Genomic DNA, 14,578 nt, shown 5'->3' on the forward strand with positions numbered 1-14,578 from the left:
GTGCTTTAACCACAATAGTTGTCAAATTAATATAGTTAACAAGATCTTTTATTTTCAAAGTTTAATATATCACTCGTACGATTGTGAATGTTAAAATACGAATTACATATTCAACTTCTATCACCCAGTACAGTTAAATTGTAATTTTCATCTGACAGATTTGATTCATATGACAATGAAAAAATAAAAGTAATAAAAAAAACTCTTACCTGTTATAATATTAGCTTATTGAAAAAAACCCTCTTACCTATAATATTATTAACGTGTTCTGAAGTTTTCCCTCTAAACTTTAAAAGATATTATCACAACGATGAGATCTCGTATAATCTAATTAAGACTAGGGTGCTACCCAATGCTCTATAATACGCACCTGTATTGGAGCATATTGTGGAGTATAAAAATAAGTGGAGTTGAACCCTAACCATACAGTTCTAATCTTATATATTATTTAACCATACAAATATACTCTTAATTAGATTGGGGTTACACACAGTGTCCATTGCTGATGTAAAATATACATTATTTTAGTGGGTAGTGGATACAATAATGAATTAGCGGAAAGCTATCGACGCTAAAGCGATAAAATAAGTTTACCGCAAAAATTTGTACGTTTGCTGTTATACGCACGTTGTATACAAAGCTTACTGTAAACCAATTTATTTTTGTGGATGATTTAATTTTGCGGGCGATTGGACTTTAATGATATTAAATAGTTGTAAAAAAAGTCGAAAAGTATGGAAACGTGAAATAAAGTCATCGCAAAACTAAGCTAACCTACAGTAAATGTCAATATTTGGTTTGCTTGCATGTCTCATTTTACTAACACATTTGGTTTTGTTTGATTTTTTATTGAAAGACCTATTGTCTATGGTATATTGAACTAATTTGTTAATTTTTGATGTTTTTTTTCCAGTAACTCTTATCGGCAACATCATCGGAGGTGTGATTGGATTTGTTTTCCTCGGTTGTGTCACTTGCATTTTTTTCCAAATTTGCAAAAAATGCTACCAGGAACTTGGAATGCCCTGTCGTGAAGCATGCGAAGCGCTGTCCAAAGCCTCGAGTGGCGCATGCGACGCCTTGTCTAGTGCCGTGAGCGGGTGCCTATCGAGATTGTGTGATATGGTAGACTTTAGTAGCACCAGAAGAACTGTGAGCACCACCAGGGACACTGGACATTCTATGAACAGGCAGGATACAGAGAATACTATAGCAACGACCGGAATAAGTACATATGTTACTGTGGAGTTAAATAATTTAACAGAGTTGGATCGTACAGTTAGTCTGGATTCGCTAGCATCTTTAGGTAATACTGCTCTGAATATACCTATATTCCTATTAAAGCATTAATGTTACTTTTTAGGTCATCTGACCCTGACATGGTCCTGACAGAGTGTTGTAACATCTACGGGTGATCACAAATTGAAAATGGATACTATGACACTATAATTAATTTCCGATACGATTATTTCCAAGGTAGTCATATGACCGTTTAGGCCCTTGGGCCTCTTGTCTTTTAATTTCATCGAGGCATGAAAGAAATTTTGTTTACAAAATGTGAATCTGCGTAGTAGCGGATTCACACAAAAGCTGCGAAAAAAAAATCATAACCCGATGAATTTAAAAAATAGTGATATCAATATGGTTATAATTAACTTTTGTTTGAATCCGCTACGCGGATTCACACAGTTTGCAAACAAAATTTCTTTCATACCTCTATGAAGTAAAAAAAAAATAGTTACATCAATGCTTATAATTAATTTTTCAGACTATTTGATAACATAAAATACGTTTAAATATACGATTCTATTGATTTTCCAATGGATTATTTTTTCTAAATCTGTACGCAACGTCGACGTCTCTATTGTGACGTCATGAATAAGTCGGATTTTCGCGCCATTCTCGGATTTTTTCTTCATGGTATATGAAGAAAAAAATCTGCCAATCAGAGGGTTTGATTTAGTATAAAAACAAACAAAAATTAATTATAGTGGTACGTGAGGAATGATTTGGCCAATCAGAAATTTAGATTTAGTATGAAAATAAAAAAAAAAAATACTAGAATATGGAGTAAGTTTTGTGTGAAAACTTTTGTGAAAATCCGCTGAAATAGTGATATCGATACTTAAGTATTTTTAAAGAATCCCTTAACTTAAAATTCTCCAAAGGAAAGCATGACAGATTTTAAGGAAGGCTATTTCAGATTTTTTCCTTAACTTTTGTAATGCTTTTCTATGGGGAAATTGAAGTTAAGAGATTCCGTAAAGTTAAGAAATGTTGATGAAACTGGGCCCTGAGCGGTTCCATTATCTTTATCTTCATTTCTGCGGTCCATTATTATGATATCAAATGTATTCCACATGTAATAATGATATTTTCTTTTCCTCCTAAAGAGTTTGCTGATACAGTTTCACCATCGGCACCCTCAGCAGAAAATGGTTTGGAGCCCCCTTCGTACTCTTCCTGTGATGCACAACTTCCGCCTTCCCATGGTGCACAGAAACCGGATGTACCTCCGCCGTCCTATTATGACGTCGTAACACAGAATAAATATAAAGACGTTTAAATGATACTGTATTTCCTTATCACAGAGTTACCTGCCCTTGTGTGTAGGTAATGGTTGTGACGTCACGAATGTGCGAGCATAACGTCATAGGTTTCAGAAAAAACGACGCGAATGTCGCTCACAAAATAATAATGTCACAATGAATACCTACCCACAAGGGAGGTAACTGTGTAATATGCAATGACGAAATCACCATGTGATTAACCTGATTTGTTCCCGATATTTAAACTCCATCTGCGATTTTTGTGAGATTTTTTTCTTCTCGTAAGCGAATTTGATATCAAGTACATATGTACATGCATTTGAATTACAATCATTTTAATGTAAATCAAATCATTGTATTATGCATAAATTGAAAAAAAAAATCAATCAAAATTTTCCTTATATTTTTATCAATGATATTAAAAGCCTATCTGTGATTTAACAACATATACATTGACACTTTTTTTTTGTTGACTTAGATGTAAATGACCCAGGAAAACAATGTTGTACATTAAATTTAATCAACAAACAGGTACAAATATGTGTTATTTTTTAGAAATTTATTTTTGTTAAGATTTGTACGCTTATTGCTTTATTTTCAAACGCTATTAAAAGTGTACTTGAATAGATATAAATTATACACCTATTAAAAGTGTACTTGAATAGATATAAATTATACACCTGTTTTATATTCAGTTATGTAAGTTTTCTACATATAATTATCTTACCATTCCTTTGAATGCGTATGCTCACTATATTGTATATATTATTCTATAAGGAAAACGCTCCATAATATTATGTAGACGTGTTGCCCAATTCTCGTTGGTATACCATCAGATACTCAAATTCCATTTCCTGAAATAAAAAAAAAATCATATATGCATGTGTAAATCCGTTTAACAGAATATATATGCATATGTGTTAGACTCCTCGTTGCTACCCTATGTTATTATGTGCTAAACAATATCAACTGTTCATCTTGAAATATCCATTATATTACTTATAGTAAATTCTTGTTTTAAACGTACTCCAAGTGACCTGGGCCCGGCACCATAAAACTTTCTCAGACAGATTTTTTACTCAAGTCTATGTAAAATCTTATACTTGAGTAAAAAAATCTGTCTGAGAATAGTTTTATGGTGCCGGGCCCTGGACATATAATTCGAATTCATTATAAAAGTTAGTTCTTTGTATCGATAGAACGAATGAAAATAGACATTATCTTCATTTGGTTACATATTATTTTGATCCCTAAAGTCAATAAACACAGAAACAAGCATCCTTTTATTTTTAGAAAATATAAAAAAATATAATATGTCATATTAAAACCATATCATTTTCTGAAAATATGAACAGATAGGGTAGTGAGTGATTGGCGATTCGCTATTTGAATGCAATATTACTAAATGAGTAAATATTTACTAAATGAAATGAATATGAATTCATATAACACAAAATCTTATTTAATAAAATTCGCTCTAAAAAGTACTATTACTTTCAAACTTTTTCGTTATGCATAAAAAATCGTTCTAACTTAGTTCGTTATATCCGCACACTGCGTTTTTATATGTCACTAGCGTTATATAGAATGTCACATATTTTTAATTATGGAACAAAATGACAAGTTTTCTGAATGTTTAAAAACACCATTCATTTTTGGTTACTTTAAACATACCCAAAATGCAGATTTCATAAAAACACAGAAGTAAGGGACATTCATTTCAGATCGTATCATATAAATCCATTCCATTTGAACTGTTGTCCCTATGGTGAATGCAATGTACACATTTTTCCAGTTTGTTTTTTACTAAGAATAAGACAAGTGTTGACAATCATAAATATTGTTATGTTTTATATGTATAAAACATTTTTCGTTCTTTTGTCTTTTGTGAATTAAAATGTGACAATTTTATCATATGCCATTATATATATATATGTGTATGTGTTATTTGTTATATCTTGTAGACTAATATGGAACCATCAACTAAATAAATATAGATTTTCTAGATGGCCCCTGGTGGGATTTTGATCTGAAGGCCCCCTATCTTTTTCCTATCTAGTGTTCTATGAGAACATATGACAACTGAATTTGATCGAGGAATTTTAGTGATACATTTCAAAACATCAAAGCTTTACCAAAGACGTCTATGAAAAAAACACGTTGAAGGTTTGTCTCAATGGTGGATGCAAAGGGGTCGGATTGGCTGTATTTCTATAAAAGCTTCTTTGCTGAAATTGCTCATATTTTGTATATAGAAATCTTATGGGTTGGGTATTAAACATGTACATATATAGTGGGGCTATTGCCTCAAAGAGGGGACAAATGAGGAAATGTTGGCCTATATAGCTACTTAAACGACTAAATTGAATCAACAATTGCAATGCATGACACTGTCCAAGCCAGATAGGCGTTGTTAAGTCCTCTAAACCTGCCTATTTTATTAGGGTTTTCTAATTTCTAATACAGTTCTGTATATCGTCTATGCAATGCAGGTAAAACGTACACATACCTATATATATTAGGATCTAATGTACTCCACTGACCCACGTTACATCCCATTTATGAAATTAAAAAAAAACTTCTGCACATTGAAATACTACTGATACTCTCCTATTTCACACATTTGTAATGGCCGCCGTATACGTGTACATTTAGTTGAGCAAACGGCAGCCAATCACAGTGGCTTCCGTTTTTATTTTTAAAATAACACGTGTAGCTGAGAGGTAAACAAAATGCCAGCCACTAAGAGTTTTTATAGTAGAATCATGGTCGACACACACGACATGTTGTCAAATATTCAAATTGAACACGACCATCGCTGGTATTGCATCACTTTTGCAACATTCACGTTACATATAGCTACATGTAGCATATACGTTGCTAGCATTTTGTTTATCTGTCAACCACCCGACTACGCCGTCTCATTTCAGCACATCATCATCCAATCAAATGGTGAACAGACAATCAAGCCACATTTTGTCTGTATAACGTTGTCTGTCCGTCTGTTAGTTCGTGAATGATTCTTGTTAACACTTTTTCTCAGAAAGAACCGAAGGATTGTTTTTAATTTGTCCACTGCGAACTTATTCGAGGAGTACTTCGAGGGCATTAAATGAGCATTTTTGGGCTCATTTGAAATTTGAGTTCCCAGATAGAAGTAAGCAATTATTTTCGAACGTCTCTCGTAAGTACTCATCTCCAAGTAGTATTAGCCATATTTACAGAGTTAGTTTAAAAGATTGTTATTGTTTTTGTTAGTTTGTTGTTGTCGAAGGCAGGTGTGACATATTGAATTGTGATCGGTGTTACACATAAACTAAGTAAGGTTTGGAATGCGAGGCAAGAATTTACAAGGATTGGTCGATACTTCGAGGCTACATGGGGGAGGGCTTTTAAAAAAAAACCTGGTACTACTGAAGTGCGTATCCTAGAAGGAAATATCTACAGATATAGGAATTTTCTAAACAAATACACCTATCACAGTAAGAAAACATCTACAGATATAGGAATTTTCTAAACAAATACACCTATCACAGTAAGAAAACATCTACAGATATAGGAATTTTCTAAACAAATACACCTATCACAGTAAGAAAACATCAATACACCTATCACAGTAAGAAAACATCTACAGATATAGGAATTTTCTAAACAAATACACCTATCACAGTAAGAAAACATCTACAGATATAGGAATTTTCTAAACAAATACACCTATCACAGTAAGAAAACATCTACAGATATAGGAATTTTCTAAACAAATACACCTATCACAGTAAGAGTTTACTACAAAAAGTACAGTGTAATATTAGTACACTGTAACAATCTAAATTCGCACCAGAGTAATTATATGGAAAGACCAATCAGGCTTTGAATACACGTTGGTACGTTGCGCACCTGTGTTTGAAAACGAGTACGCCATGCAAATTTGTATGACAGTATAGATTCATATTTTCATAAGCTCCCTATTTATTTCTGTTTCTCTTCTTAAAGATGCTCCATCGCCGACAAGCATAAATGATATTCATCATTTGAACAATAATTAGTGTTTAATCGTGTATATATATGTCTAATTGACACAAAAAATACTATAAAATAATTTATTTTGCCTTTGGTGCATGCATGCGCAATTAGTACTTCATTCTATATAGGATATGTAGACTAGTGCCATGGAATTTTTTCGGGATGCAATTAATTACATTTCATATTTTTGACATATTTCATATTTTTGACTTGAAGTAAAATTGGAAGCTCAAACTTTTCAATGTTGGTAATGGTGTTAAGTAACTTACTTTTGTAAATGAAGAAAAATACCAAATCGTCTGCTCCTGTTTTTGATAGTGAAAAAATACCTTTTGTCAGCGGTGGAGCATCTTTTATGTTTTAGTTTTTTTTCTTGTTATTTCTCTGAATGTAGATGGTAGATAACTCTGTATAACACTATAAGTAGATGTATCGAGAAGGAAAATTACAGTTCATCCGTGTATCGGTAATAGTAAAAGGTTCCATGTTAATGATCGACAGTGGCGATTGGCAAAATATTGGTACATGTATGTGCATGTAGAATAATATCATAGAGTGTTAACGTCTACGGAAACGCATTCATTCGTTTATTCATTAATTTGTTCACTCATTCGTACGCACGTTTATTTATTCATTCCGTCGTTCATTTATTCAATCAATCAATCAATCAATCAATCAATTAAAGAGACAATTCACTCAGGCTAATTCTTTTACATAACCAAGAAGCAAAATATGGCATAAATGTATTGTTCTACATTTCTTATGAAACATATAACGTAAAACATTGACAAATTCCACGACATTTAAGGATTAACTTGAATAGATTTTTTATGTTATGGAGATATAACACAAAAATCTGAGTGTACTCTAAATAAACCGCGAAGCGGTTTATGATGAGAGTACACTCAGATTTTTGTGTTACATCTCCATAACATAAAAAATCTATTCAAATTAATCCTTATAATTCAATTTACGAAAGATAATCTCTTCAACATTTAAAATTCATTTTGGGACTCTTTTGTCTATGAAATTATTACGCCGTCATCTCAGCCAATCAGAAGCGACGTTACAAACGGCGACGCCATTTTTTCCTTTATGGGCTGATAAAGTAAATTTTTAAGCCAATGAAAATGCTCGTAACAAGCAAAATTGAATTATTGTTAAGTATTTTAATTATTATCGTTGAAATATCAAATCATTGATCAATACGATTAAGCAGGTGCAATATGGACGCTGTACCAATACCCGAGCCAAAGTCTCGCACGATAAACAAATAAACTACATTACCACTGAGAAGGTAAGAAAATGGTTTTTAGGCAAGACAACTCACCTGATAAGGTAAAAACACTACTGTTTAACCGATTTGAGCAGTTCTAGACAAAAATTGCATTACTCTACGAGCAAGGGACAGGGTTCGGCATACAAGAAGTTCGACCACAAAGTGTAATGGCGGACAGCGAGTGAGTTTGAACATCTACACACATGTCACAACCATGGGCTTTTCAGGCATATCACAGTAAAACCGACTGATCTAATTTCCATTAGAACTGTGTTTTTTTCGATATACAATGTTCTTTTAGACTGAATTGTCCCTTTAAGGTACAATCAATCGAACAATTCTCTATTGCAATCCATTTATTCATACTATAATACCACACAAAATATTGTATATGTTAATGATTTTACATGAGAACTCTTCCTCAAAATATAAGAATTACATGAACCTATGTCCTCCATAAATTTCTGTAGTAGACTATAGTGTACCGTACATGTTAGAATGTACATACTTTGTATTAAGAATATTTGAAATAAACAAAACACATTGAAAGCACTACTCTTTCATTAGGCTTTTGAGCTAACATCTAAAACTTATATATACCCATTTACCAAACATTACCAAATCGCTAGGCTATATTTTTCCCTTTCCTAAATGACATTCATACATTCTTTGTTTTTCTTTCTCCGTCCTTGTTTTCCATTCTTTATCGGGAAAGAGTTTCATATAAGTTGGAAAACTTGTGTTCAATCCCATTGTATATAAAATTTTACAATAAAATATGTTTATAAAACACTCTACCCTACTCATAATATACCCAGCATTTTTCTGATATTGATAACGCAAGAACATTATTCTTTAATATATCTGTGAGTTTCTGTCTTAAGGCGGTAGAAGTTTACTTATTTCTTCTTTCTTCGCCTTCCGTCTTGCATTTGAAATATTTGCTTTAAGACAATACATAAACTTAAAGGCCCACTACCTTTCCGGAGCAAAATTTAAAGGTTTTTTTAAAACATTAATAACAAAAGAAAATTTATATCGATGGCTTAAGATGAGGTTACAACACCAAACATATGCAAGATTTCCTGTCTAATGTACGATAAAAGTGGAGATTCATTTCGCTGTTTTGCCGTCTAGCGCAGTGATAGTCAACTACCGCGCGGCATTTAGAACGACGGCGGGAAACATAAAATGACCCGCGTTATGAAAATTAACATTTTATTTATTCTAATTAAACAGCTCTGAAGGTGATGATAAGTGTGCTAGTAAACGTATAGTTAATAAATCCTGCGACTCTACAAAATTATTGATCTCGTTTTACATTCCTATTTCAAAAATTAAAAGCCGTTTCGGAAAGGTAGTGGCCCTTTAAATAATGTGTATATGTATAACACTAGACAATTAGCACTACACTCATCCTCTTCTGAACAATTTGATTAAAATAAATCAAATGTATATTTTCATAACGCGGGTCGTCTGCTGTTTCCCGCCGTCGTACTACTTACCGAGTTGACTATCACTGCGTCTGGGGGCAAAACAACGAAACGTGTCTACAGATCGTCATGAAAGTTTTTTATCTTGAATCGGGTATTTTTTTCGTGTTTTTTTATGAGTTAAATATAACTTCCGATGACAATTATACAAATGTACTGTACTCTACGTCCTCTCACAAATAGATATGTAAAAAAAAATTTGATTACCCGCCGTAGTTATGCTTTTATCCGCATGATGTCGCCTCCTCCTAAGTCACGTGAGTCCGAAACAAGAGAAATACGTCATCTCCATTGTGACGTCATCTGTTGATATCACGTGACATCCCCTGTCAACAAGACGCACAAATCGACTTCGGTCACGATATCATTAGCAGCTCCCGCAAAATTCAAGATTTTTAAAGTTTTACATACCTTCGGGTTAAGACTAGATACAGAAAGAAAGGTGAGTAATCTGGTAACACTATGTTTGGCTTTTTTTTTGATAGAAATGAATTTTAAGGAACATTTTATTATTTATTTTTACTTTTATCAGGAAGTGAAAAAGAATGGTGGCGTATGTTCATTCACGGGAAGTTTTTCTGAATATTTATTTTGATACGCTTTTCAGGTATTGTTCAGATGTCTCTTGCTCAATTCTTTTTATGTGTATTGGAATACCAAACGCAAACCTGTTTTGTTTATATTCCCCCGTCCTATGGTGTCCGAAGTATTATTTACTAATATTCAGATGTCGATAAAATCTATAAAATTGTTTAATAAAAATCATGATTTCACTGTAAACTACTCCGATATAACGAACACCTTTAGAACGAATTCGTAAATATTACGTATCGTTTCCATTCACTATAAGATTTTATCCTTTATGTACTTTAGTATACCGAATTATCGAAGTAATCTCACTGTTCCCCAGATATTCGTTATAAACGAGTTTTAACATATTAGAGTACAACTTGTAAGCTTTTGTACTGTTGTTTGTTTCGCACCGTGTTAAGGATATATCTATTCTTAATTTACAAATACTTCTTGATAAATATTTTTTCACTTTATATCAGATCCACGATGAGTCAGCCGAGAATAAAGAAAAGACAATGGCGACCAAAGCCCACGGACAACAATCAATTGCCACCTAAACAAAAAGGTCGCTTGATCACTGTCAAGATAGCCGATCCTAACCTTAGAGTAAGTAAAATGTTCTTTGGAGATGATATCAGCTTTCGCAAGGAATTGAAACTTGCATCCAAATATTTGTAAGCAAAAAGATCAACCCACGTATATATGTCTATGAACTTGAAATAGTTTGGGTGTTTGCTAAGGCGATGTCTCTGTCCCCTGCTTTTCAGTCATAAAAGGGACATTGTATTTATTTGCACAATAATATTTTGTTTATTTATTTGTATGTTGTGCATAAATAATCGATAAAAAATGCGCGTTTACTATGATGGAACTTAATGAAGAGCCATAAATGTTTTAAGTATTAATTAGTTTGATTTTAATGATTGTAGGAATCAAAGTTAAAGGAACCAGAAATAAACAACAGCATCCCGACCACATCTCCGTTACAAGTAGCTGTGTATATAAAGGTAAATTGTTTACGTGTAGCTGTGTATATAAAGGTAAATTGTTTACATGTAGCTGTGTATATAAAGGTAAATTGTTTACATGTAGCTGTGTATATAAAGGTAAATTGTTTACGTGTAGCTGTGTATATAAAGGTAAATTGTTTACATGTAGCTGTGTATATAAAGGTAAATTGTTTACATGTAGCTGTGTATATAAAGGTAAATTGTTTACGTGTAGCTGTGTATATAAAGGTAAATTGTTTACATGTAGCTGTGTATATAAAGGTAAATTGTTTACATGTAGCTGTGTATATAAAGGTAAATTGTTTACATGTAGCTGTGTATATAAAGGTAAATTGTTTACATGTAGCTGTGTATATAAAGGTAAATTGTTTACATTTAGTTGCAGGTAAATTGACGTCTTATCAAAATAATTATATGCAAGAATAGAAATCATAATTTCGCATGTTTTGAACAGGTGTGTTGCTTTCAACAAGAAACATGATAGAAATGTAAAGTATTTTTTTGACTTTTTCTCTATTTTAAGGACAAGACGTATATCAAATTTGAAACTCACACTAGCTGATATCCAAAGCTAAATATTTCTTTTGATGTTGGTATTATATTAATTTTAATTTGTTTTAATTTTAGGAAGAAGATAATCACAAGAGAAGTGTCATCTCTATTGGTCGGGTCCAGGGGTCTGCTCCGACCTACAAAACTAACACGATGAATGCGGATATATCACGTGACCGCCCTGCTGTGTCTGTTCAGGTAACACACTGATCTGTTTTTAAAAATGCCATTCTTGTAGACTTAAAAATCAAAACTCTATTTCATTATATTCAGGTAAATATAAATTTGAATATATAAATTTTTATATAAATTTAAATCTATATTTTTTGTAGAAAGATGACCAAAAATCAAACATCAAAAAGGTTTTAGATAAAGATGTTATGAAAGTCTCGGAGACAAGTGCCAAGACTTCAGTTGGAGACAAATTCCACTGGTCAAGGCCACAGACATTTGACGATAAAACCACAAACAGATTGGTAAGTTCTGTTTAATGATTTTAATGACATAAACATCATAAAGGGATTGTATATTATTGTCCTTTCTCACTGTTGTTAACAAATGTATTAGAATTATTACTTTACCTGTTTAATTTTTTTTCTTAATGTTTAATTACAAAGTTTTATTTTATATGATTTAGGTCCGATTTTTAAATTATGCCATTTTATTTTTACAGAAAACAAAAGCCAACGTTTCCCAACTAGCTGGGTTCTTAAAGGTAAACAAACCTGCTTTAAACTCGTTTCCAAATCCTATTTTATCTTGTTGATACTTGACGCTACCTTTGTAATTCATCTTATGAAGAGGAAAAAATGAATAACATAAAGTTTATATTAAATACATATGTACTCTTCTGATTTTTGACGCGTATAAGCCGTGAAACAAGTGTACAATCTTCTCAAACGAAAACATATCTTAATTGTAAAATTAATTTTGTTTTACAGAAACAGACTCCTCCAAAGATCACTTTGCTGACTAAAGAAACAAGTGCTAAGGTATCTATAGAAGTTTTTTTTTACAGATTTCTTGTTCGAGAATATTTCATTTTAACTTTAATTTCTTCATCTACTGTATTTCTTTTGTATCCATATTTCTAACTTTCTCTTTTCTTCCATTCTTTTCAATGACATATGTATGTTGTCCTTCACTTTTTCTCTCTATCTTATTTTCCTTCTTTCTCTCTATCCTCTCGTTCCTCAAAGACAAGTTCTGCCCTTCAAAGTAGAACCCGTGCAGAACACACAAATGGCCTTGATCTAAACAGCCAACCTCTTGGGTAAGAGTCAAGATCTCGGGAGTCGGGATGGGTTTGGAACTTGTATATATATCGAAGATACTGTTTCTAGTTACTTCTGAACAACATTTAAATGTTTAAATCTGTCAATTGAGTTACGGATATACATATTAATTATTCAGATTCTTTGCTGGGTTTTTCTTCTTATCCTTTTCTCGTTTGGTTCGTCATTTGAGGAATATTAAGTGAATTGATGAAGAATGTTTTATTCACCAAAGTAAACCAAAATTTTAGTTCAATATTTGTTACCTATGTTGATTTGCTTGCTTACAGTGTGGAACATGACAAGAAGTCTCCCACCTCAATAGATCTTGACGATGACTTTGACTACAGTCTCGACCTCATGGTAAGTTTTTGATTTGTTATAGAAGGAATGACATCAATTTCATATTTCTTTTCCTATAATGAATTCTATCTTTCTATATTATGTTTGAATGTATTAATTAAAGATGTTTGTTTCCTTTCCAGGGCGATTATACTCTAAAGATAAAAGACGCCCCCAAGAAACCAACACCGTTATTGTTAAAGACTGGCAGCAACAACGGGTCAGTTCAACTGTCCACTACAGACACTACCCAGACTGACCAGTCCGGTCAAGCCATCATGTCCCCTAACAACGACCTCCAGGACAAACAGTTCGTTCTTGGTGAAAATGACCTGAGTGATATACTTCCGGCGCCGGAAGTGAAGGAGTATGACATCATCATGGAGAGTAGGCGTGGCTATACTTACCATAGCAACAGTATACATAGGGGGATAAAGCGGAAGATTGCGTTCGATTACGACGACGTGGAAGATGTTAGTCCGAGCAAAAGGTCAAGAATGTATTAACCAATGTCAGAAAACTATATTTTGTATTTATAGAAGAGGAATGTGATGTGAATGTGAGTGTAGATCGATTGTAGTGATGTGATATTCAAGGACAAGTCTTAATGTTTGTCCGTGTAATGTTTTACTCTTTCTTTCTTTTTGTCTTGCTTGTCTGATGCTTTTTTTTATATGTGTCTGTTTATTTGTCTGTTTGCATGTTTGTTATATATATGTAAGGAAGAAGCTTGTTGAATGTCTGATCGGTGGTTATTGACGTTCAGAGCGGTATTTATAGCGTTTTGAGCGTCAGAACGTTCGCCATTAGACGGAAGCTCTTTCTTTGTTTTGTCCGATGCATTTTCAATCGGATTGTTAGTCAGTTCGTTTGTCTGTTTGCATGTTTGTTATGTGTAAGGAAGAAGCTTGTGAATGTCTGATCGGTGGTTATTGACGCTCAGAGCGGTATTTATAGCGTTTTGAGCGTCAGAACGTTCGCCATTAGACGGAAGCTCTTTCTTTGTTTTGTCCGATGCATTTTCAATCGGATTGTTAGTCAGTTCGTTTGTCTGTTTGCATGTTTGTTATGTGTAAGGAAGAAGCTTGTGAATGTCTGATCGGTGGTTATTGACGTTCAGAGCGGTATTTATAGCGTTTTGAGCGTCAGAACGTTCGCCATTAGACGGAAGCTCTTTCTTAATCCTTGTGTCCGATGTATTTTAAATCGGATTGTTTGTCTGTTCTTTTGTCTGTCTGTTATTTTGTCTGTCTGCATGTTTTTCCCGATACATAACTTTCGGATCTGCTGAATCGTGACGTCAGTTATACACTGTTTGTCTATTTCCCCACCTTTTCCTTGCCAATGTCTCGGTATGAGTATCACAGTAATACAGTCTGTCTTGTGATATTTGGTATGAAAGGGTCAATTATGTTTGTAAGAATGTATCTTGTATATTATTTACGTTGACTATTGATTATAATGGTTCAATTGTCTGCTATGC

At 33.1% G+C, this 14,578-nt stretch overlaps 1 protein-coding gene across 1 annotated transcript; it reads left to right on the forward strand.

The window, feature by feature from the left end:
- The first annotated feature begins 9,642 nt into the window (after positions 1 to 9,642).
- Positions 9,643 to 14,578, forward strand: LOC138336382 (uncharacterized). Its single transcript, XM_069285858.1, has 10 exons — positions 9,643 to 9,786; positions 10,397 to 10,523; positions 10,847 to 10,924; positions 11,555 to 11,677; positions 11,812 to 11,955; positions 12,153 to 12,194; positions 12,421 to 12,471; positions 12,679 to 12,752; positions 13,044 to 13,116; positions 13,239 to 14,578. The coding sequence occupies exons 2-10, from the start codon at positions 10,404 to 10,406 to the stop codon at positions 13,599 to 13,601; spliced, it is 1,068 nt and encodes a 355-aa protein (XP_069141959.1). The 5' UTR covers positions 9,643 to 9,786; positions 10,397 to 10,403; the 3' UTR covers positions 13,602 to 14,578.

The sequence above is a fragment of the Argopecten irradians genome, chromosome 12 (genome assembly GCF_041381155.1).
Source record: "Argopecten irradians isolate NY chromosome 12, Ai_NY, whole genome shotgun sequence".
NCBI lineage: Eukaryota > Metazoa > Mollusca > Bivalvia > Pectinida > Pectinidae > Argopecten > Argopecten irradians.

What these genes read in the sequence shown, in the direction of transcription:
- LOC138336382 (XM_069285858.1), top strand. Translation starts at nt 10,404, where the DNA reads ATGAGTCAGCCGAGAATAAAGAAAAGACAATGGCGACCAAAGCCCACG. An exon ending in GCCCTGCTGTGTCTGTTCAG is followed by an intron (nt 11,678 to 11,811) that starts GTAACACACTGA and finishes TATTTTTTGTAG; the next exon opens with AAAGATGACCAAAAATCAAA. An exon ending in AACTAGCTGGGTTCTTAAAG is followed by an intron (nt 12,195 to 12,420) that starts GTAAACAAACCT and finishes TTTGTTTTACAG; the next exon opens with AAACAGACTCCTCCAAAGAT.